The sequence below is a fragment of the Callorhinchus milii genome, unplaced genomic scaffold (assembly GCF_018977255.1).
Source record: "Callorhinchus milii isolate IMCB2004 unplaced genomic scaffold, IMCB_Cmil_1.0 Scaffold21, whole genome shotgun sequence".
Taxonomy (NCBI): domain Eukaryota; kingdom Metazoa; phylum Chordata; class Chondrichthyes; order Chimaeriformes; family Callorhinchidae; genus Callorhinchus; species Callorhinchus milii.
This window is the reverse complement of record NW_024704762.1, coordinates 2066147-2090871: the sequence shown is the minus strand read 5'-3', so window position 1 is coordinate 2090871 and position 24725 is coordinate 2066147. Positions and strand designations below refer to the sequence as shown.

The window sequence follows — 24725 nt, the reverse complement described above, 5'->3', positions numbered from 1 at the left end:
GTGCTCCGCCACGGTCAAGAGCTCTGGGACGCTTCCCTGCATGAGGGGCATTGTGCAAATGGAAGTAGTTGTTGTTGCTGTTGTTACCCCTCTCAGTCCTGCCATGAAGTCAGGCATCGTCATTTCCACTTCCCTCTCCTCCCCCCAACCCCCTCTCTGACACTCACTTTGAGACGCTACTCTGTAAAAGACTTTATAAATGCAAGTTATTGTTGTCGCTCCGAGAGCAGTGATAGTGTTGTTGTTGCTCAGAGAACATTAACATTAACAGTAACAGTCTTCCGTGCTGAGTCAACGCTAATAATATTTAGCTTTTAAAACAAAACATTCCATTCCCAATACAGGAATTTCCCTGCATTGGGAATGGAATGCGCATTCTCTCCTGGGAGGGACACTTCCTGCTTTACTAAATCCAGGAGACCATTAATCGCAGGCTGGCAAGAGCCAAGGTTTGGGGACCTAAAATCACCTTGGTTGCTATTTGAAAGCGCTGCCTGACGAGCTTTCCCAGGCTTGAAAGGGTTAACTGGAGCTGAGTGGGTAAGGATCCCTGACCCCTATGACTGGTCCGCCAATTAGCCAGGCTGGGCTCTGCTGCCCTGGAATACCGCCCGGCTCAGGAAGTGGACTACCGAGACTGCCATGGAGTCTCGGTAGTCCACTTCCCAGTGGAGTCCTGTAGCTCAGTGGTTAGAGCACTCGCTTTGCAAGTGAGAGACCTGAGTTCAATTCCAGGCAGAGGGCGAAACCTTGGGCAAGTTTCCTTACTCCACACAGAGCCTAATAATAATCCCTTCAAAACCAAAAACAATAATAAATTGGTCATTTTCAATCTACGACTGTTTGTGGGACATTGCTGTGCGCAATTGGCTGCCGCGTTCGCTCACAAATATACAGTCAATTCACTTTACAGTGTGTTCTGTGAAGCGCTTTGGGACGTCCTCTGGACGTGAAAAGCGCTATATCAAATGCAAGGATTATTATTATTATTATTATGGAGGGTGGACTCGATTCTGACATTCTGTTATCAGCTCGTGTTCCAAGGAAACTCCGCTCAGCCCCCCCCACCCCCAAAGGAATAGTCATCTGATAAGCGCAGGTTTGAGCCCTCAATAAGATGGATGGCAGGTACCAGGAACTCCCAGCGAGCAGCACGGCTCAGCCTGAAATGCGTGAGAGCGTGAATGGCATCGCTGCGTTTAAATAGGACACCCGCTCCCAAAACTAGGTCTGGATTTGAAAATTTGGCGCAATTAAATAAGCAATAAATTTGAAGGCCAAACCGTCTCACGGAATGAGACTGTGTGCAACTATAATAATACAGCAATAACTCTCGCTTTTGATAAAGCGTCTTATCACGTCGTTGAGGCGTCTCGAAGCGCTTCATAGAAGCGGAGTGACTGTGTGTTTTGTTGGCAGCAGCCAATTGCACACAGCAGTGTCCCACAAACAGTCGTGGATTGATTGACCATATTTTTTTAGAGTGAGGGTGGGGGAGAGGTGGAGGGTGGTGCGGGGGTATTAACCCCGGAAAGCGTTCCGCCAACCGACTAACAACTGGGTTCCTAATTGCAGGCTTTTATGTGCTTAGTATGTGTATGTGTGCGGTGCGGTGCGGGGGGGAGATTAAACAGAGGTAAGAGAGCATACAATGGGAGAGGGGGGGTACGGCCATGGCTCAACCAGAGAAAACAAACCGCAGTGCCACACATTAATGCCCTGAATTTGACTTTGTACTGAGGCTGACTGGTCTATTTGGGGTTGCTATCAGGATTGGCTGCTGTGGATGCCAATCCCCCCCTCTCTGGCTTGATTCCCATTTAAAAACTTTTTTTCTCTCCTTTTTTTTAAAAAAAAGAGCTCTGGAGTCAGATTTCAAACTCCCACAAAACGACAAGAGGCTGTGAATGCACTGCTCTCTCTCTCTCTCTCTCTCTTTCTCTCTCTTTAGGTTAACAAAAAAAAATTCTCTCCCATTGGAAGGATCCCAACTTGTGTTTGTCCTGGTGGGAAGAGAAGGACACACAGAGAACATCTCGTCTGGTGTCTGGATCCAAGTTTACCATAGATCAGGTAATCCCTCCCCATCGAGCGATCCTGGAGGGAATGGGACTGAGAGGGCATTGGGGGAAACACAATGAGAAGAGATCTGGAAATGGGAAGGGTTTGGAGAAAGAGTGAGAGAGAAGTCTCAGGGAAGCAGGAAGGTAGTAACAATTTTTTTGGGGGGGTTGGATTGGGGGGTTGGGGGGTGGAGAAGGGGGAAAGATTGTAAAAAAAAACATGTCGAGTGACTTAGAGTTTTGCCAAAAGCGATTAACCCCTTAAAAAGTTTTTTTTTCTTTTACACAGAGACCAGAGACTCATTAAAAAAAAGTTCCAAAATAAGACTTGACTTGTGGGGTCAGCAATGATCTGTTGGAATTGTGTTTGGATTTCTGTGTACAGGAAGATTAAGGGAAAGGAATCGCTTGTGTATGTACAGATATATATATATATGTGTATATATATCCATATTTATATATATTCTCTGTTGCACTTTATAGATTGTTGTCAGTGTGGATTGAAGAGGACGTTTGAACACAGACAGAATCCTTTCTCAGCCCTTTAACCAAACCAACAACAAAAAGCTCAGTAAGTAAATAAATCGTTGTAATTTTTAATTGGGGGGTGTGGGGGGGAGTTGGTTTGAATGAGGTTTTTGGGGGGGGAGTGGGGGGGAACTGCTGGAATGGGAGAGAAAACCAATTGAAAATGTTGCTGTGCGTTTTATTTTAATTGCATGTAATTATGTATCTATGAAGATCAGAGCGGCTGTTGGGGGTGTGGGGGGGTGTGGGGGGTGTGGGGGTGGGGGGTGGGGGGGGGTTTGGGGGTGTGTGGGGGGTGTGTGGGGGTGTGGGGGTGTGTGGGGGGGGGGTGTGGGGGGGTGTGTGGGGGGGGTGTGTGGGGGTGTGGGGGGGTGTGTGTGGGGGGGTGTGTGGGGGGGGTGTGTGTGTGTGTGGGGGGTGTGTGTGGGGGGTGTAGGGTGGGGTGTGTGTGGGGGGTGTGTGTGGGGGGGGGTGTGGGGGTGTGTGTGGGGGTGTGTAGGGTGGGGTGTGTGTGTGGGGGGTGTGGGGGTGTGTGTGGGTGTGTGTGTGTGGGGGATGTGTGGGGTGGGGTGTGGGGGTGTGTGTGGGGGTGTGTGTGGGGTGTGGGGGGGTGTGTGTGGAGGTGTGTGTGTGGGGGTGTGGGGGTGTGTGGGGTGTAAGATTGTTTGGGGGTTTTCCTGTGTTCCCTGTGGGGGAGATGTTTGATGTCCAATACACTTGGCGGATGATTGACGTGGCCGGCGGCCAATCAGCGGGGCTGCTGCCGCTGTAGCGATTGACCGGCCCAATCACGGGTGGCGTGTGGGGCGGGGCGTGACCGTTTCCTTGGGAACCAGCAACAAGCGTCACCAGCGTGGGAACCCCACCTGAGCTCAGGTGTAGCCCAGAGGGTCGGGGTCTGGGGCCCCCCGGCGGGTCCGGGGCCCCCCGGCGGGTCCGGGCCCCCCGGCGGGTCCGGGGCCCCCGGCGGGTCCGGGGCCCCGGCGGGTCCGGGGCCCCCGGCGGGTCTGGGACCAGGGCCCCCCGGCGGGTCCGGGGCCCCCGGGCGGGTCCGGGGCCCCCGGGCGGGTCCGGGGCCCCCCGGCGGGTCCGGGGCCCCCCGGCGGGTCCGGGGCCGGGGGCAGAGTCCCAGCACCTCAGCTGCTGGGCAACAGCGCAGCACACATTTACATTTGTACGTAACCGCGTTCACGTCCCCAAAAGGGTCTGGACAGTCAGGGCCCTGGACCCGAGCCGGGATTGTTACTCCGCTCGGGTCTGTAACTCTGTCTGTCCAGGGCCTTGGGACGTCCTCCCGACGCGAAAGGCACTGCAAATGTAATTTTGTTGTTGTTGGGATCAGGGAGGGTGGACGGCAGAAGATACATTTGTAGAAATTCCTGTGTCTGGAGTGGAATGCGCGCGCTCTCCTAAGAGGGGAACTTGCTGTTTGCTTAATGCTGGAGAGTATTAGGGCGCAGGTTGGCAAGAGCCAAGAGCTTGGGCATGGATGTAATTGCTGGAGCTCACTCAGCTGCTTGTCCAACTAGGACCACCCTAAGCGGTTAGGGTTTTACCTGAAGCTGAGTGGTTAAGAAATCCTGCCCTCAGTGACTGGTCTGCCCTTCCAGATCCTGCCGATGATCCAGGCTGGTCAGGCTGTCATCAGAACACTGTTCCTCCGAGAGGAAGGTTTCAAACCGCTCCCCACGCTATCACCATAACCTCCTGTGGTCCTCCTCCCTCGCCCACTCTGCCACCCCCGCCTACTCCACATTCCCCGCAATCACTTTGTTCCAGCTTTCCAGAATTAATTCCCTAAATCCCCCATCCTCCTCCCCTCGTTCCCCCTTTGCTTTCGAAACCTGTCTCTTTTTAAAAAAAACTACTACTATAACTTTGCTTTCAGCCACCTCCCTCCCACCCAGCTCAGCTCTCTGTAATGCTCTTTGAGCTGTTTTAATAATAATAATAATTCTTGTATTTGAAATAGCGCCTCATCACATTGTTGAAACGTCTCAAAGCAGTTCACAGGATCTACTGCAAACTGCACTGAATATACTGTTACGTGGAGCGACTGTGTATTTTGTGGGCGAAACCCAGCAAAGTCCCACAAACAGCCATGGATTGAGTGACCAATTTTATTTGGGGGATTGTTGGCCAAGACACCGGGAGAGAGAAACACTTCTCTTTTCAAATCGCATCATGGGATCTTTAACATTCACCTGAATAGATAGATAGGATCTTGCTTTAACATCTCATCCGAAGCACGGCACCTCGGACAATACAATGGAGACAATGTGAAGAAGGTGCTACATAAGTGCAAACCTTTGTAATAATAATTCTTGCCTTTGATATAGTGCCTTAGCACATGGTTGAGACATCTCAAAGCGCTTCACAGAATATATTGTGAATTCACTGTGTATTTTGTGGGTGAAAGTGACCCCTGGAAAGCGATCTGCCAATCGACTAACAACCAGGTTCCCACTTATCGCTAGGTCAACCGAAGTTTGTGGAGTAAGGAAAATTGCTTATGGTTGCGTCCTGCCCAAGAACTTTTAGTTGATTTGTTTAATAGACTAAGGCTTGCTACCCGCTGGGAATGAAAGCCAGATTGGCTTGTGTTGCACTCCTGGCCCACGTTTCTCTCGAGTGGATTTAAATGGTTGCAGACGCTCAGGGCACTTTGCAGCTCAGTAAATCAACACAAGCTGTGTGTACAGGACTCTCACCTCCCCACCGCGCCCCCTTGGGGCTGAGCTGTGAAAGTGATGTTCACTTGTTAATGAGCGGCTGACACCCGGAGTCTGAGCTTCTCTGGAGCCAAGTATGTCCCTTCTTCTCACCATTAACTGTAGCTACAGGGCATCACATATCCAGGCTCCGCTCGTGCCCTGCCCGGCTCTGGGCTGTTACAGGAGCTGAGGTCCAACATTGTTCCCACTCCTACTCTGACGCCAGGTGAGAGTCAGGGAGGGAACCCTGCTCAGAAACAGCTTATCACCGCCTCCACAGAGCAAATGAAACACTTTAATTTGAATTAAAGACAAGTCCCAGCCTGGCTCAATTGGTAGCATTCTTGCCTCTGGGACAGAAGATTGTGGGTTTCAAGCCCCACTTCACACTCCAAATGCAGCACTGGGCTGTGTTGCGTTGTTAGGGGTACCGTCCTTTGGATGGGACATTAAACTGAGGTTCAGCTGGATGTTAAAGAACTCGTACCGCTATTTGCAAAGAGAAGGCAGTTTCTCTTTCCTGGTGTCCTGGTCAACAATCCCCAGATAAAATCAGTCATTCACTCATGGCTGTTTGTGGGACATCGCTGTGCACAATTAGGCTGTCGCATTTGCCTACAAATACAGTCTCTATACTTTAGAGTAAGATTCTGTGAAGTGCTTTGAGGTGTGTTTGACATGATAAAATGCTGTACCAGTACAATCCAATCCAAATTATTAATACAACTTATTAAAGAGGTAACCTGATGAATACAGGAGGCGTGGGAGCTCGTGTAGCGTATAAACAACAACTTGCATTCATATAGTGGCCTTCATGCAGGTCAGGGTCTCGGACCACAGGAGCAGAGCCTGACACCGAGGGAAGGGGGTAAGCATGGTAGAAGAGGAAGATCTTCAGTCTTGATCTAAAAGAGGGGAAGGAGGGGGCAAGGCGGAGTGTTTGTGGAGAGAGTTCCAAAGCATCAGGATGTAGTGGCTGAAAGTACGGCCGCCGATGGTGGTGGAGAAGAGGGGACGAGGGACAAGCAGGAGGCCAGAGCCAGCCGAGCAGAGGCAGTGGGTAGAGGAGTGGGAGGAAAGGAGATCAGAAAGGTAGGGAGGTGCAAAGGCATATAAATACCGGCACAGATAATTTGGGCCGAACAGCCCCAAATTAACCCCAACTGCTGAGATCAGGCCCCCACGTTTCCCCACAGGAAGACGGGACATGACAAAACTCAAAGAAAAAGCCACTCATTTCTATCAAGAGAGAAGGATTGAAGTGGAAAGAGGAGCGGGGGAGCTAATGTCATTCCTGGAGTAGGTACAATCCAGTAAAAATCTGGGGTCCCCAAGCCTTGGCTCTTGCCAACCTGCACCTAATACTTTACGGAATTGGGTAAGTGGGATGCTTCCCTCCAGGGAGAGAGAGAGAGCACATCCATTCCAACAATCTATCTCTGGAATTTCCATGTGTAGGTGGAATGGGACGTCTAGAAGACGTGAAAAGCGCTATATCAAGTGCAAGGATTATTATTATTATTATTTAATTCTCAGCTTGGGTTTGGAGACTCTTAAGCAATAGTGATGGATTTCTGCATGTGTCAGACACCCGGCCGAGCAAAAAAAAAACTGTTTGCCAAAGTCCATCCCCGGTGACTCCGGCTGGCCAACAATACATGAGTACCTCTCTCTGTGGCACGCCCAACTGTTTGTTCTTTCGGAAATAAACTTGTGGAAGGAACCACGAGAAGTGAGATAGTCTCAAGTGACACAATTAGATAATTGCCTGTAATTGTGCCAGTAACCTGTCATGGGAGGCAGGTGTCAGGCTGACTCAGTCAATCGCACTCGCACTTCTGAGACAGAAGGTTGTGGGATCACGTCAACATGTCAGCACTTTGAACTCAGTCCTGGGTGACTCTCCAATGCCGTGCTGGGCAAGTGTTACATTGCGGAGCTCAGGCCATCTGCTTATTCAGGTGAACATCAAAGATCCTGTGGGCCCATTCAAAAAGAGAACGGTGTTTCAACTCTTCCAGTATCCACCCTGGCCAACAATCCTCCAGATTAAATTGATCATTCACTAATTTTATTGGCTCTTCGGCAAAAATTGTTATACCCAAAATTGTGAAGGGCTTTGAGACGTCTTCCCGATGTCAAAGGCGCTAAATCGAATCAAGAATTATTATTAATAATCACCTTCAAGATGTTTCTTACTGTCTGCATAACTGGGTCTAATTTGTGGCGTTGGCTTAATAGGATTCCTCAAATAGGGGTCTCTCTCGCAGATGGAGGTAAACGGAATTATGTCGCGCTGCTGACTGCTAATTGAGGATTGCCGTTAAGAAATACCGCAAAAGTAGACACCAAATATATTCCCCTCCCACGGTTTCCTGGCTCTCCCTCCTGGAGTCTAGCCTCGGCCAAGTCGTCCTTCTTCTCCAGGATAATCCTGGAGGCGAAGAACAACCCCAGGCTACTGTTTTCCACCACAACCCGACTCCTCCGTCCCCCCCGCCACCCCGCGCAGGTCATCTCCTCCAACCTTCACTGCGAGGAGATGCTGGATTTCCTTGAATCCAAGATCAAGGGAATCCGCTCCGCGGTCACTTCCCCTCCAACTTCCACCCACCACCCACCCCTTCCCTCCCACACTCCGACTCCTACCCATCCTCCCCTACACACCTTCGTACCCGTTTCCCCACCCTCTGTCACTGAACTCATCCTATCCCTAAAACCAACCACCTGCTCCCTTGACCCCATCCCCACTCCACTCCTTATCTCCCAGCTCCACTTTCTTGCCCCACATATCACTGACATCATCAACCTGTCCCTCTCCTCTGGCTCTGTCCCCATTCCATTAAAAACTGCCATCATCACGCCCACCCTGAAAAAACCCTCCCTTGATGCGTCGCAGCTATCAAGCTACCGGCCCATCTCCAACCTCCCCTTTCTCTCCAAGGTCTTGGAAAGAGTTGTCGCCTCCCAACTGCGCTCTTTCCTTTCCACCCATTCTCTTTTCGAACCCCTTCAGTCAGGTTTCCGTGCTGCCCATAGCACAGAAACTGCCCTGGTCAAGGTCACCAATGATATCCTGACCATCTGTGACCAGGGCTCCCTCTGTCTCCTCGTCCTCCTCGACCTATCGGCAGCATTCGATACGGTCGACCACGCTATCCTACTCCACCGCTTGTCCTCCCACCTCAACCTTCAAGGCACTGTCCTTGAATGGTTTAGGTCGTACCTTTCTCACCGTCTTCACTTTGTCTCAACGAATGGCTTCTCCTCCACCCCCCGTACTGTCTCATGTGGTGTCCCTCAGGGCTCTGTCCTCGGTCCCCTCCTCTTCACCCTCTATATGCTCCCCCTTGGTGACATCATCCGCAAACATGGGTTAACTTCCACATGTATGCGGATGACACCCAACTCTACCTTTCCTCCTCTACTCTCAACTCCACGACCACCGATGTCCTGACAGCTGCCTGTCCGACATCGAGTCCTGGACGAGAGACAACTTTCTTCAGCTCAACGTGCGAAAAACCGAGGCCCTCCTGATTGGCTCACGTCAGCGCCTCCGCACCTCAGGCGCTGACACCATCAGCATCCAAGGCTGCACTCTCCACCTCTCAAAGCCAGTCAGGAACCTCGGCGTTTTGTTCGACCCTGAGCTGTCCTTTCTCCCTCACATCCGCACCACAACTGGCACCGCCTTCCATCACCTCCGGAACATCGCCAGACTACGGCACTACCTCACCCCTCACGCTGCTGAAACCCTGGTCCACGCCTTTGTCACCTCAAGGCTGGACTATGGGAACTCTCTCCTCGCCGGCCTTCCCGCCACCTCCCTCCACACGCTGCAGGTCATTCAGAACTCTGCAGCTCGTGTACTGTCCCGCACCAGGCTTCGGGACCACATCACTCCCACCCTCGCTCGCCTCCACTGGCTCCCCATCCCCCAGAGGATTGATTTCAAGATCCTCATCCTCACCTACAAGGCCATTCACGGCCTTGCTCCCTCCTACCTCTCCAACCTACTATCCCCCTACCTGCCCGTACCCTCCGTTCCTCTGGCTCCGGTCTGCTCCACGTCCCCCGCCCCAACCGCCCTACCATCGGTGGTCGGGCCTTCAGCCTCTCAGCCCCAGGCTCTGGAACTCCATCCCCCAGTGCCTTCGCCGCTTCCTCCCTTTCCTCCTTCAAGGCCGGTCTCAAAACCTTTCTCTTTGACCGAGCCTTCAGCTCCCCTCTCGACTCTCTTCCCCTCCTCGCTCCCTCCCTTCCCTCCCCTCACCCTGACCATTTCCCCCCTGCTCGGGTCATGACCCAACTGTGCAGCGCCTTGGGACGTCCTCCTGACGTGAAAGGTGCTTTATAAATGGAATCTTGTTGTTGTTGTTGTTGTTGTGGAGTGACTGGCTCAAACTCGACAGTCGTGGATTGAGGGACCACATTTTTATTTTGTGACAAACTGAGCAAGGAAATACGTGTATGGGTGCACTCTCCTCCGTAGTCTCACTGAGTAGATCCGATGGTGATCCACTCAGTGATAATTGTCAACAGTTGCTATATTTCCAATTCTCTCAATTGCACAGGATGAGTGAGCTCTTGTCTGTCTCCTCGTTAACAGCCAGCAAAGCCAGGGTTATTTTAAATAATTCACGGCAGCGCCTCTGCAATCAAATATTGATGGCTGGCGAGGTTCTCAGCTTTAAGGTTGAGTTGGGAGGTTGACTGATCAGCAAGATGTGCAAAGCTAATATTCCATCAGCCACAATTAAACCGCTCTTTGTTTCCTCTCTTCGCTCCTAGCCTGATGTGGGAGGGACAAAAACTAGGAGACTGCAATCTGACTCCCAGTGAAATCTTGTAATGGCTCTGTCAGCTAACAAAGGCCACCATTGTATTGTGCAAAGCCCAGGTTACACAGACTGATGGCAGTACGGAATCAGGACATTTGGCCCAACTGATCTGTGTCAGTGTTTAAACTCCTCACGAGCTCCCACCTATACTCCTCTCCCTCATGTAGGTATAGTAGTTACAATATATTCTGTGAAGCGCTTTGAGACGTCTCAATGACGTGGTCAGACATCATATCAAATGCAAGGATTATTATTATTATTAATCGTGGCGGAGGTAAATCTTTGGGTTATTTGCTGACGACCTTTCCTAAGGTTGTAGTACATCTTTTTCTAATGGTTTTAACTTTTTTTTAAATAATAGGGTAGATATTTTTGGTCACTCTGTACATCTACTGCTTTTTGTTTCAACTACTGGTCTCGAGGGGAAAGGAGTTCAGTGTTGAGTTATCAGGTGCGGCGAGTTAGGCATAGATATAAATAATAAATAAATGCAGCCGGGATATTAACAGTGTGATGACTTAACCCCGTGACAAGTTTAGCCAGTGTTGAGTTATCCGGAGTTTACTGCATTTAGACCTTTATAATAAAAACAGAAGTCACTGGGAACACAGAGCAGGTCAGACAGCATCTATGGAGAGAGGAAAATTAGTTCACTGACGTGAGTTCTGATGAAAGGTCATCGATCCAAAAGGTTAACTCTGTTTTTATTTCAGATAATAATAATAATAATCCTTGCATTTGATTTAGCGCTTTTCACGTCGGGAGGACGTCCAGCGCTTCAGTGGAGTCCTGTAGCTCAGTGGTTAGAGCACTCGCTTTGCAAGCGAGAGACCTGAGTTCAATTCCAGGCAGAGGTCGAAACCTTGGGCAAGTTTCCTTACTCCACACAGAGCCTAATAATAATCCCTCCAAAACCAAAAACAATAATAAATTGGTCATTTTCAATCTACGACTGTTTGTGGGACATTGCTGTGCGCAATTGGCTGTCGCGTTCGCCCACAAATATACAGTCAATTCACTTTACAGTGTGTTCTGTGAAGCACTTTGGGACGTCCTCCTGACGTGAAAAGCGCTATATCAAATGCAAGGATTATTATTATTATTATTATTATTCACAGAACACACTGTAAAATGAATTGACTGTATATTTGTGGGCGAACGCGGCAGCCAATTGCGCACAGCAATGTCCCACAAACAGTCGTAGATTGAAAATGACCAATTTATTATTGTTTTGGTTTTGGAGGGATTATTATTAGGCTCTGTGTGGAGTAAGGAAACTTGCCCAAGGTTTCGCCCTCTGCCTGGAATTGAACTCAGGTCTCTCACTTACAAAGCGAGTGCTCTAACCACTGAGCTACAGGACTCCACAAACATCATAATAACAGTACAATAATAATGCTTGCATTTGATATAACACCTTATCGGGTCGTTGAGATTTCTCAAAGAGCTTCAGGGGATAGACTGTAAAGTGTAGTGGCTGTGTATTTTGTAGGTGAAATGTGAAATATTTTGCAGCCAATGGCTCACACACAGCCTTGGATTGAGTGACCGATTTTATTTGGGGCATTGTTGGCCAAGACAATCTGGGAGAGAGAAACTCCTTCCCTTTTCAAATAGCACAAGGGGATTTTTGAGGAAACTTGCCCAAGGTTTCGCAAAGCGAGTGCTCTAACCACTGAGCTACAGGACTCCACCTGTACAGATTTCCAGTGTCTACAGTATTTTGCCTCCCATTACGTTTATTGTGCTCTGGCTATCTCTGGGACAGCTGTTTGAAGTGCTTTCGTCTGTGGATGTATGTGCATTAATACAGAGCTATCCTCTCGTTATCTACTTAGACTTGTCGGTTTACGATTTTAATCGGTTAAAACATTGTATTTTTGTCGGCTCGGTCAGTTTTTCTCCCGTGTTGAGGAAAATGAATACCACTTTACTCCACTTCAAGCGTAATCTGTGAAGCGCTTTGAGACGTCTCAACGACATGATAAGGCGCTGTAGCAAATGCAAGGATTATCAGTATAATTGTAGCACCACCAGCTGAGGGTGTGGGGGAAAAGGCAAAGGAAATGGTGTAACCCAGGCTCAGTCCGTAGCACGTTTGCATCTGAGTCAGAAGGTTGTGGGTTTAAGCCCTACCCCGGGACTTTGAGCTCACAGTCCAGGTTGACAATCCATTGCAGTCCTAGGCATTGTCGCAGGCGTCCTTTGGATGAGACACCAAACCAAGGTCCCGTCTGCCTGTTCAGGCGGACGTTAAGGATCCCATGGCTACTCCCTACTCAAAAGAGAAGGGACTCTCTAATCCAATGTCATGGCCAAATCCACTCAAATAAAATCAGTCATTTACATCATGGCTGTTTAAGGTACATTGCTGTGTGCAAACTTACTGCAACATTTGCCCACAAAGTATACAGTCGCTGTAAGTGGAGTCCTATGACTTAGTGGTAAGAGCTACAACTAGAGTTGTAGTTGTAGTTCTAGAGTTGTAGAGTTCAACTACTGGGTGGGGCAAAACCCAAGGCAAGTTTCCTGACTCCACACGCGTATGTTTACCTAGCTGTAAGTAGGAACCCAGTTGTTAGTCGATTGGCGGATCACTTTCCATGGGTAATAAGCCCTTCAAAAGAAACAAATAATAATAATTTGGTCACTCAATCCACCGCTATTTGAGGGTACGCTGCTTGCTCAATTGGCTGCAGCGTTTAGCCCACAAAATATACAGTCAATTCACTTTACAGTATATTTTGTGAAGCGCTTTGAGACGTCTCGAAGACGTGATAAAAGCACTATATCAAATGCAAGGATTATTATTATTTTGATTATTTATTCTTATTATCGGTGTTGCACTTGGCAAACTTCCTGATTTGTGTGGCTCAGTTGACAGGACAAGCCCTCCAGGATACAGCTCCTCATAACAGCTGCCGGAAGCCGGCACCAGGCTATGGATCTGGGCGATGTGCTGTACTGTTGCCCTCAGGAATGTTTGCACTTCGGGCTGAAGTGTTTGTGCAAATGAGTCACTGCTTTGTGTGTGTGTGTGTGTGTGAATCCCAGATTGGAAATGGAATTCAAGTGCTAAACAAACTGTGTAATTGCAACCCAGAACGAGATAATTATAATAATCTTTGCATTTGAAATAGCGCCTTATCACATTTTCGAGACGTCTCAAAGCACTTCGCAGGATACCCTGTGAAGTGAATTGACGATATATTTTGTGGGCGAAACGCAGCAGCCAATTGCGCACCTCAGGGTCAGTAGGTGGTGTGTTCAAGCCCTCATGTGGGAGACTTGGAGCTCGCAGTCTTGGCTGACAGTTGGGAGTATGAGGGGAAAGAAATGAAATGAGTGGGGAGCACTGTTTCACCTTTTTGGGAGAAGAGAGACTTTTGAGGGGAGGGGACCGGTGAGGGAGGGAGCGAGCGATTTGAACACATTCCAGTAAACGTGCGAAGCAAACGAACAGGATTTTCGTCTTCCTAAAAAGGTGGGTTTTAAGTGAGACCGAAACGTTCTGCATCGGCGCAGCAATAATCATAATAACATAACAATCCTTGCGTTTGATACGGTGCCTTATCGCGTTTTTGAGACGTCTCAAAGCGCTTTGCGGAATGCACTGCAAAGTGAAACGACTGTACGTTGTGTGGGCGAAACGCCGCAGCCAATTGCGCACAGGAGCGTCCCAACCTCACCAAGTTAACTTTGCTTTTTTTTAAAAAATAAATGAGATGGAGAGACTTGAGCCTGGAGCCAGGTGAGGCTGCTTTTCCTCAGCCAATCGCTCTCTCAGCAATCGGTGATCTTATCAGAGAGGCAGGTATTTAGTTGTTTGGCGGAGACTTGAGAGGCTGGAAGTCAGGGTGAGAGGGGGTGCCTTGTAAAGTCTCTGGTGGCTCTCCAGTCTGACGGTCGCTCGGGCAGGAGCTGTCTGTGTCTCCTGCTCGCTGTTTGAGCACTCCTGCCCCCTCCCACCTGTTCGTGTTTCTCAGCGTCGGTCAGTTCCCTTTCTTCCCTCGCTCCCCGGGTCCCAGCATGGAGCAGAAAGGTGATTCACAGCCAGGTAAGGTGTGGCCTGATCAGCCTGCACACTGCTTGTAGTAGCAAGTACAGCACAGCCCTGACTGCTATCTGCCCCGCGCTTTTACCTGCAGTCACTTGCATAGTAATTTACATCCCAATGAATCTGGGAATCTCCAAATCAATCTGAAAGAGAGAGATCCTTCCCTCTGCCCCCCCCCCCCCCCCCCCCCCACTCATGAAAACTAAGATTGTAATTTGCTGTGTCTGGCTCTGGTCTGGGGTCTCTCAGCTTGTGGGGGTGGGTGGGGGGCTCTGTGTCTGACCGGGTCTCTCTTTCTGTTTGAGTGAATGACTGACTCTCCCGTCTTTTGCTCTCTCTCTCTCTGAGTGAGTGACTGACTGGGTCTCTCTCTCTCTCTCTGAATGGGACTCGCTCTCGTGCTATGACCTGTTCAAGATGATGAGGTGATTCGATAGGGTGAACAAGGAGAAACTATTTCCATTGGCGGGTAACCCGAGGACACTGATTTAAAATGGTTGTGAAAAAGAAACAGAGGGGAGGTGAGGAGAAATGTTTTCATACAGCGTGTTGTTGAGATCCGGAATGTGTGGCCTGAAAGGCTGGAGGAAGCCGATTCGATAACTGCTTTTAAGGGAGAAGTAGATAATTATTTGGGAGGACAAGTTTGCAGAGCTATGGGGAGGGAGCGTGGGAGTGGGGTTGATCAGGGCTATGGGGAGAGAGCGGGGGAGTGGGGTTGATCAGGGCTATGGGGAGAGAGCGGGGGAGTGGGGTTGATCAGGGCTATGGGGAGAGAGCGGGGGAGTGGGGTTGATCAGGGCTATGGGGACAGAGTGGGGGAGTGGGATTGATTTGGAAGCTCTTTTCAAAGAGCCGGCACAGACATAATGGGCCGAATGGCCTCCTTCTGTGCTGTATAATTCCATGATTCTATGAACATTTCCCGCCTCCGCCACTACCTCTCCCCTCAGGCTGCCGAGATCCTCATTCACACTTTCATCACGTCCAGGCTTGACTACGCTAACTCTCTGCTCACCGAACTTCCCAACTCTTCCCTTCACAAGCTACAGATTATTCAGAACTCTGCAACTCCTGTCTCTCCCTCGCTAAACTCCATGACCATCTCACACCCGCCCTCACCCGGCTCCACTGGCTCCCCATCCCCCAGAGGATAGTTTAAAATCCTCGTCCTCACTTTTGAAGCTCTCTCAGGTCGTGCTCCCCTCTACCTCTGAGAGCTATTAACATCCGGAGCCCCTCGGCCTCACCTCCTCCCTTGCCTCCTTCAAGACCTCTTTGAACGCAAGTTCCGTCACCGTCCCATTCCCCTTTCCTTCCACGTCCCTTGACTCCAACCCCCAGCTCAGGTGCAAATCCTTCGCTGTCCAGTGCCTTGGGAAGTGATCCTCAATTTTTTGCTTTTGACCGATTGTGTCTCTCTGTGAGTGAGTGACTGACGGATTATTTCTCTGTCTCTCTCTCTGAAAGTCACTGACTGATGGGGTCTCTCTCTCTCTCTGACTGATGGGGTCTCTCTGTGTCTCTCTCTCTTTCTGACTGACTGATGGGGTCTCGCTCTGTCTTTCTCTCTCTGACAGACTGACGGGGTCTCTCTGTCTCTCTCTCTGTGACTGACTGACAGGGAGTCTCTCTCTCTGTGTCTCTGTCTCTCTCTCTCTCTCTCTCTCTGACTGACTGACGGGGTTTCTGTTTGTAGATTTTTAAATCTTGATTCGGGAAAGTTCTGAGAACTGTTCTAGTTATTTGCACTTTCTCCCCTGACCCAGCGAGAGGAAGCGGATTGGAGGGTTAGTGTCCCGGGTAAAACAGGACGTTGCACTAAAACCTGGTTGTGTACTTTGGACCAAGACCAGGAGAGGCTCTTACAACAGTTGTTATCCCACTTGTGAGGAAAAGTTGAACTTTGCAATCTGTGTGTGTCTATTGTGTGTGTCTGTGTGGTGTGTGTGTGTGTGTCGGGAGTGGGGGATGGTGAGTGGGGTCTCCTTGTACCTGAACTGGCTCCAAGGTGACGGTTTGCCAATGGAATGTCAGAATCAATGTCAGCGCCTTGGGACGTCCTCCTGACGTGAAAGGCGCTTTATAAATGGAATCTTGTTGTTGTTGTTGTCAAGCCAATTCTCCCTGGCGGTGTCTTTAGGCCGGTTCCTGAGCCAGGAGGGTCTGTAATATTCCAGACACTCACTGATGACAGCCCAGCCTGGCTCATCAACAGGACCCGGAAGGGCAGATCAGCCACTGGGGGGGGTGTGGGACTCATCCCACTCAACTCCTGTTAACCCTGCAAGTCAAAGCCCTAAAGGGTAGGGTGGTCCTAGTTGGACAAGCAGAGGAAAAGCTTGCCAGGTAGATGGTTTTAGCTGGTTAGACTCCAGCAGTTACCTCAACACACACCCTGGGGTGCCCAAGCCTTGGATCTTGCCAACCTGCTTTCCGGAATTGAGTAACCGGGAGGTGTCCCTCGAGTGAGAGAGCGCACATTCCATTCCAATACAAATCACGGGAATTTGCAGATTTAAGTGAGATTCCTGGCAGTCTGGTTAAGGATACTCTTAATCACGGTGATGGGTTTCCCATGTGCCAGATACCCGGCAATGACGGGTGGTTGGATGATAGGTTATAAATATTTTGCACATTACCCCTCCCGAAGCCAGCAGTCTCCCCCACCCCTTCTTTCCCCAAGCTACCAGCTTCCTTTGCAGAATGCACTCAATAAGGTGGGGAGGGTGGGGGGAACTTCTCACCAAAGACCACCCCTCTCCTTCTGTTTAAGCGCTTTGAGATGTCTCAACCACATGACAAAATGCTGGATCGAATGCAAGGACTATTATGATGACGTTTATGTTCAGCTGAGAGATTGGCGTCACTCGCAGACACTGGCGCCCAGCTTCACTGTGGCTCCCTTTCTCTCCCCCTCCCTCTGCCCCCCGCCTACCCCCTCCAACTCGCCCTTATGATAAGGGAGCAGCTGTCGCCAGTGCAGGACGACTGAGCCTCTCTCTGCATCTATTTCCACTGAAGCCCAGAATAGCCTGTAGTTGATTCCCACACGGCTCTATTTCCAGCCTCTATGTGTCCTGACTCCAACCTCTGTGTGTGTCCTGACTCAAACCAGACACTGTCACCAACTCACAGTTACAGAGACGAGATACAATAACGGAGACAACTCTCCCCCCACCCCCCACCACTTCTCCCCCCTCCGCCCCACCCGCCCACCATACCAGTTAATCTGATTAGTGTTTCCGCCACATAGAATGTTTGCTTTGGTGCAATGAGTCAGAGGTTGTATTGAGACAAAATATACAGTCAACTTTACGATATATCCTGTGAAGCCCTTTGAGACATCGTGATGACGTGTAAGGCGCTACATCACATGCAAGGATTGTTTGTTAATCAAAGACACGGAGGAGGGAGGTTGGAGGAGATAAATCTTTGGGTTGTTAGCTGACCACCTTCCCTATGGTTGTAGTTCATCTTTTTCTAACGCTTTCAACCTGTGGGATTCCCTGGTGTCTCTACTCAGCCAGAGTTTTGAGGGGTTTTCTCCTGTTTTATGCCAGTTTATGTCCTCTGTCTCCCCCTCTCACCTCCGAGTCAGGAGGCTGTGGGTTCAAGGACTTCGTCAGGACTTTGAGCTCAAGAATCCAGGCTGTTGCTCCAGTGCAGTCCTGGGGGAAGCGTTATATTGTTGGAGTATCATTGTGTGAGATGAGATGTTAAACCCAGGTCCCGTCTGCCTGTGCAGGTGGATGTCAAAGATCCCAGGACGTTATTTGAAAGGAGAAGGGAGTTTCTCTCTCTCTCTTTCTCTCCCGGTGTCCTGACCATCAATCCCCCTCCCCCCCTAAATAAAATTGGTCTCTTACCTCATGGCTGTTTGCTATGCGCAATTGGGCTGCTGCGTTCGTCTACAAATACTCAGTCACTGAGCTTCACAGTCAATCATGTGAAGCACTTTAGGACGTCCTCTCGCTTCGAAATGCGCTCTACTAACTACAAGGATTATTATGTGTTGTTGTAATATATTGCCTCTCGGCAGTTTTTTCCTAAAACACAATAAAACGGGGTCCCGGAAAATAAATAAAATCATAATAATAATAATAACATGAATAATTTTGCATTCCTTGCATTTGATACAGTGCCTTTCCCATCAGGAGGTACTATATCAAAGCAAAGATGATTATTATTATTTTTATTATCATCATCGCCTCACAAGGGAGAGACGCGAGTTTGATTCTCAGGCAGGACGAATTGTCAGGTAAGTTTCCTTACTCCACACGCCTCTGTTTACCAGCAGTAAGTAGGAACCCGGTTGTTAGTCGATCGGTGGATCACTTTTCTTTGGATAATAATCCCATCATAATTTTTTTTAAAAAATTTGTTCACTCAATCCCCGGCTGTTTGTGGGACGCTGCTGTACGCAATTGGCAGCCGTGTTTCGCCCACAAAACATGCAGTCAATTACTCTACAGCGTATCCCGTGAAGCGCTTTAAGACGTCTCGAGGACATGATGAGGGCTGTATCACATGCAAGGATTATTATTATAGCTCTGGTTACAACTTTACTCGTGTAGAATGGGGGAGGAGGTGATGCCCCCCGGTGCCCCTGGCGAGGGAGCGGGCGACTCAAATGTACCAGCTCGTGTTCGCCCGCTGGAATGTACGTCTCGGGGGAGGTTTGGGGGGAAGGGAGGGGAGAAGAGACTTCTAACTTGTCCTGGCTGACAATCCCCCAAATAGAATTGGTGGTTCACTCCACGGCTGTGTGTGGGACGCTCTGGCACAATTGGCTGCCGCGTTTGGCCCAGAAAAGACACAGTCAATTCACTTTACAGTCTATTCTGTGAAGCGCTTTGAGGCGTCTCTGGCAGAATATCCTGAGGCGTGAGGGGCGCTATATAACCGCCAGCTGTTCTTGTTGTCTCAACTGCGTGATAACAACAACAACAACAAATTACACTTATTCACGTCGGGAGAACAGTCAGGGTTTTGGACCCGAGTTCGAGGTTGAGATCAGGAGGGGTGGACGGCAGGGATGAGCTGCTGTATCAAATGGAAGGATTATTAGTGTTATTATTCTGTCAAATAACTTTGTGGATGTGTTCCTCAGAGCCAGGCTCTGCTGCTCTCTCCGTCTGAGCAGCCTCCAGGAGGGCAAATCGCCCACATCTTGTGTAAGACATTCTCAACATTCCACCCACCTGAAGCTGTAATTTCAGACGTGGGCAGGTTTAGACCTGCTTCCCAGCCCCGGCGAAACACGGCTCAGCTCACAACACACCACTCTACACTCTCCCTCTCTTCCCCTCTCTCTCTCTCTGGCTCTCGCTGGGAGTTTTTCCCTTGAATTTAGAGGTTCCACTCTCTATCCATGGCTCGAGTCTTACCCACTGTGGGACATGGAGCAGGTCTGAGCCAGTGGAGCAGAAGGAGAGGGCGGGGGGAGACATGGGGGCGGAGGGGAGGGAGAGAAAGGGAAGAGGGAGAGAAAGGGGGGAGAGGGGAAGGAGAGGGGGAAGGAGAGTGAGAGAGCCGGCCACAAGGAAGGAGGGGTGGGAAGGAAGGGGGAGGCAGAGAAGGAGAGTGAGAGAGCGGGCCACAAGGGAGAGCGGGGGAGGAAGAGCAGACCCCTGGCCAATGTTTGACCCACTTCTTGCCCTCGGCTGTGTTTCAGGGGCGATGGACGTCTTCAACACCAAACACCTGGCCATGCAGGCACAGAAGAAGCTCCTGGGCAAAATGGCCTCCAAGAGCGTGGCCAGCATATTCATCGACGACACGAGCAGCGAGGTGCTGGACGAGCTGTACCGGGTGTCCAAGGAATTCTCCCACAGCAAGAAAGAAGCCCAGAAGGTCATCAAGGACCTGATCAAGGTAGTCATCAAGCTGGGCGTGCTTTACCGCAATCGGCAGTTCAGCCCCGAGGAGCTTGCCGTGGTGCACCGATTCCGCACCAAGGTCCACCAGCTGGCCATGACGGCGGTCAGCTTCCACCAGATCGACTTCACCTTCGACCGGAGAGTCCTGGCTGGGATCCTGGGCGAGTGCCGAGACCTCCTGCACCAGGCCATCGGCCGACACCTGACCGCCAAGTCCCATGGGCGAGTCAACCACGTCTTCAACCACTTTGCGGACTGCGAACTGCTGGCCGCCCTCTACAGCCGCGCTGAGCCCTACCGCACGCACCTCCACAGGCTCAGCGACGGGGTTAACAAGATGCTGGAGGAGGGGAGTATCTGACCTGGACTGGAGAGGGAGGGAGTGAGGGAGTGAGGGAAGAGGTTAGTAGAGGAGGGGAGAGGGTGAGTGCAGTCTACACTGACCCCCTCCCCTCCTCTCTTCTCCTCCGCCCATACCCACTCCAGCCCATCCCTCCACACACACATACTTTAAGATTGGATCTTTTGAAACTCCCTCCACCCACCCCACCACCCCCAACACATGCACACACAAGCCCAGCCTCAGGGCAAAGTAACCCTGGGAACTGTCCACCAGTGTCTCTCAGCTGGACTTCAGGGTAAGCCGAGCTTCCAACCTGGATTTAGCTGCACTGATGGATAGATGGTGGACGATAAATGTGTGTGATACAGTTGGGATTGAGGGAGTGGGAGGGTCGAGTTGGTCCTAACCTCTTCCATCGGAGGCTGGTCGATCAAGGTCCATCAAACTCGTGGGTCCCTACTTCAACCTCGTTCATCAGTGACGTGGAGATGATTCTATGGGACTGGTATTGAGCAAAGTGTCATGAGCAGCCTCTCCCCAACTTCACCCCAGAACTGTATCCCTCCCCCTCTAACCATAATCTTAGTGGAGTCTGGAGCTCAGTGGTTAGAGCCCTCGCCTCACAAGCGAGAGGACCTGAGTTCGATTCCCGGGCAGGGGGAAACGTTGAGCAAGTTTCTTTATTCCACACGCCTCTGTTTACCTGGCAGTGAGTAGCAACCTGATTGTTAGTCAATTGGCGGATTGCTTTTCTGGGGGTATTAACTCTGCAACTCAACCTCCAATCAATCCACATTACAGTAAAACCCTGGGATATTCCAGTGCAGAGCTGGGGGAGGTGATGTCCTTTGGCTGAGACACTAAACCAATGTCCCGTCTGCCTGTTGAGGTGGACGTTAAAGATCCTGTGGAGCTACTCAAGGAGCCAAGGGAGCTTCTCTCTTCTGGTGTCCTGGCTGGCAATCCCCCAGACACAATCGGCCATTCACTTTATACCAGTCTGCGGGACATTGCTGGATGCAAAATGGCTGCCGCGGTTACTACACTTTACGGTATATCCTTTGAGAGACTCTCCACCTGACGTGAAAGTCGCTGCGTCAAATACAAGGATTATAATTATTATCTCTATATTCCTGAGATGGAGATGAAGTTTGAAAAGATCCACCTGGGAGATTGAACTATTTGTCCCATTTTCACCACTTGAGGAGAACAGTCACTAAACAATGGTGGTGGCTGGAACGAGAGAGGTCTTGAGAACAGCTCCCCACTCTCCCACACACTGGACTTACTTGTCAGTGTCGAAGAAAGTGATCATCACTTTACCCAGCATCTCCATCACAAGGTCTGACTGAGACTGAGTGAGCGGCGAAGGAGAGAGACCGGAGCTATAAAATCCAGATTCAATCAATTACCCCGTCACAAGGTGTGTGAGCCCAGTCAAACACCGTGGCCTTCTCCCTTGCAAACCAGGCCTCTGAATTCCACCCGGTCTTAGCCTATAGGGCCTTTGTTGTCTCTAAAAATCGAAGACTGTTCACTCAACGGAAAACTCTTGATCTGGTCTGGATTTGGAAAGAAACTTTTAAGAAGAGTTCAAGCACTGCGAGTAAATGAGGCGAGACTTGGCTTGTGGTTTCTAGAAACGTAGCTTAATTTTATTTTTGAGTTGGGGGCGCGGGGGGGCATTTTAACCTTCCAATAACTTTACTGTAAAGATATCTTGACTGAGATGAAACAGCTGCTTCCTCTCTTGTGGGATTGTGTGTGTGTGATGGATGGATGTTGGCCACGAGCAGTTAATAAGAGAGGAGATTTGGCCTCTGTGACTAAGCAATCAGTGTATATTTCAATTCTGTATATCTGTTGTCTTCCAAATGGTCGGAAGGTTTTATTTCTGTCTTTTGTAAATCGTCGCAGAATATTTGATCTGCGCTGTGACTGTGGTGTAAAACACGGAGCGTGAACTCGAAGGGTTGGCGGACAGTGTTACCCGCTTAACACGACCTGTCAGAATGGCCATCGATTATCACCCCCTCACTGTTGTCTGGTGTCCCCGTTCCTCTTGCGTGCTCCAAAATTTGCAAAACTCCACCATGTTTAATCCGAATTAAGTGGGGAGCGGAAGTGGGAAGAATTCCATTGGCACAGAATTCCAAGTAGTCTTAGCCTGTGAGGCAGAGCGGGCCGGGCTTCCTTTGGCCTCAGCGCCCCCGAGAGGGGAATGGGCAGTACTGTTCACTAACCATAGACACCCAACTTTTTTTTGGGTGGGGTGGTCAGCTGAGTGTCCGACACACCTGGTGTCTAACCAGTTGACATCCTTGAATCCAGTGAAGCTGTGAAAGCAGTTGCAAGAGATACCATCTGTATCTCCCGCACCGTGAGTGGCTTTGAGATGACTTTATGTTTTATGTCTCTCTTGTATTGCTGTGTATTGCACTTGCGTTTTCCAAAAACTTCTAATCTCAATTACTGGACCTCATTTTGCACCCCTCCACTCCCCTCCCTTTCTCTCCCCCACCCCGCATCCCCCCCCACTCCCTCTCTTCTCCCCGTCACTCCCCCTGAAATAATTCTGTATTTAAATAAAGGGAAATTTCTTTTACGTAACCAACTGTTTTTAACTCCGCACGTGCGAGCGGAGAGAGTCTTCAACACTGAGCTCCGGCCTCTCGACAATAACAACAGCTTCCACTTACACGGGGCAGTGTCTCGGAGCGCTTAACATTGGCGGAGTTTGACACCCAGCCAGGGGAGGTGGGAGTGGGGGGCAGAGAGGGGAAAAGGTGACTGTACACAAAGTCAATGTGAAGTGACAATTTGAAATGAATAATTAGAACAGCATTATGGGTTATGAAATGGCGGAAATTCGACCCCACAATCTACATTGCAGCTACAATGTGACTCAGACGCTGGAGATGCATTTAAGACACGTTAGGGAGGGAATGAGGAGGGGAGGCTCAGGTGGAATATAAACCCCCGCACAGGCTGGTTGGGTTGAGTAGCCTGTTTCTGTGTTGTATGCTCTTTGTAAATCTATGTATCGACCCTGAGCTGTCCTTTCTTCCTCATATCCGCGCCACAACTGGCACCGCCTTCCACCACCTCCGGAATATCGCCAGACTACGGCACTACCTCACCCCTCACGCTGCTGAAACTCTTATCACCTCAAGGCTGGACTATGGGAACTCTCTCCTCGTCGGCCTTCCCGGCCCTCCCTCCACACTGCAGGTCATTCAGAACTCTGCAGCTCGTGTACTGACCCGCACCAGGCTTCGGGACCACATCATTCCCATCCTCGCCCTCGCTCGTCTCCACTGGCTCCCCATCCCCCAGAGGATCGAATTCAAGATCCTCATCCTCACCTACAAGGCCATTCACGGCCTCGCTCCCTCCAACCTCTCCGACCTACTATCCCCCCATGTACCTGCCTGTACCCTCCGTTCCTCTGGCTCCGGTCTGCTCCACATCCCCGCCCCAACCGCCCTACCATCGGTGGCCGGGCCTTCAGCCCCGAGGCTCTGGAACCCCATCTCCCAGTGCCTTCGCCGCTTCCTTCCTTTCCTCCTTCAAGGCCGGTCTCAAGACCTTTCTCTTCAACCGTGCCTTCACCTCCCCTCTCGACTCTCTACCCCCTCCTCCTCGCTCCCTCCCTTCCCTCCCCTCACCCTGACCATTTCCCCTCTGCTTGGGTCCCGACCAAACTGTCCAGTGCCTTGGGACGTCCTCCCGACGTGAAAGGCGCTCTATAAATAAAATCTTCTTGTTGTTGTATGTAATCTTGACACAAGGTTTCTTAATTTTTATATAGATAATATATTTTTGAAAAGCAGAAAAGTGTAAAAAAGACAATGATCCCACAATGTGGCTGCGGTCACTTCACCCCGGCTCAGCGACAGGCTCCACCAGTGTTAAGTGCTCCTGGAAGTTACCCTATGCTGTATAAATGCAAGTTGTTGTTGTTGTTGACCGAGGTCTCTAGGATCTCCAGCCTGATGCGGAGGAAAATCCTGGACGAGGATCAAACCCACTCGTCTGATAAACAGCCTGAGCCGCCCGGGATCCCAGGTCCCTCGTTTGTTTGTAAAATTCTGAATTCCTCGACCTGTGGTTTTATACAGAAGCTGCTGGTGTTTACAGTCAGATACACGCACAGACCAGCACAGGTGGTCCCGGCTCCAGATCAGCTTAAACAGCTTACATGTGGCTTCTGGACAGAGGCGGGATGGGGCGGGGATGGGTGGGGGATCGGAAGAGGACAGAATAATGATAATAATTGCATTTCATATAGTGCCTT

The 24725-nt window shown here is 50.2% G+C and overlaps 1 protein-coding gene across 3 annotated transcripts; it reads left to right on the top strand.

Moving 5' to 3' along the window:
- The first annotated feature begins 2007 nt into the window (after nt 1–2007).
- tnfaip8l1 (tumor necrosis factor, alpha-induced protein 8-like 1) lies at nt 2008–20470 on the top strand. 3 transcript variants are annotated; one of them, XM_007907971.2, is made up of 3 exons: nt 2008–2073; nt 2547–2634; nt 19881–20470. In XM_007907971.2, exon 3 carries the CDS (start codon nt 19886–19888, stop codon nt 20444–20446), a length of 561 nt encoding a protein of 186 aa, XP_007906162.1. In that variant the 5' UTR covers nt 2008–2073; nt 2547–2634; nt 19881–19885; the 3' UTR covers nt 20447–20470. The 3 variants fall into 3 exon arrangements, with proteins under 3 accessions (XP_007906162.1, XP_007906163.1, XP_007906160.1); XM_007907972.2 differs by having other exon boundaries at nt 2008–2207; XM_007907969.2 differs by lacking the exons at nt 2008–2073; nt 2547–2634 and adding an exon at nt 13991–14203.
- Nucleotides 20471–24725: the final 4255 nt, after the last annotated feature.

Excerpts from the sequence above, each read along its gene's own strand:
- tnfaip8l1 (XM_007907969.2), top strand. The coding sequence starts at position 14,176 with ATGGAGCAGAAAGGTGATTCACAGCCAG. Across the intron at positions 14,204-19,880 it reads GAAAGGTGATTCACAGCCAG|GGGCGATGGACGTCTTCAAC; the intron begins GTAAGGTGTGGC and ends GCTGTGTTTCAG.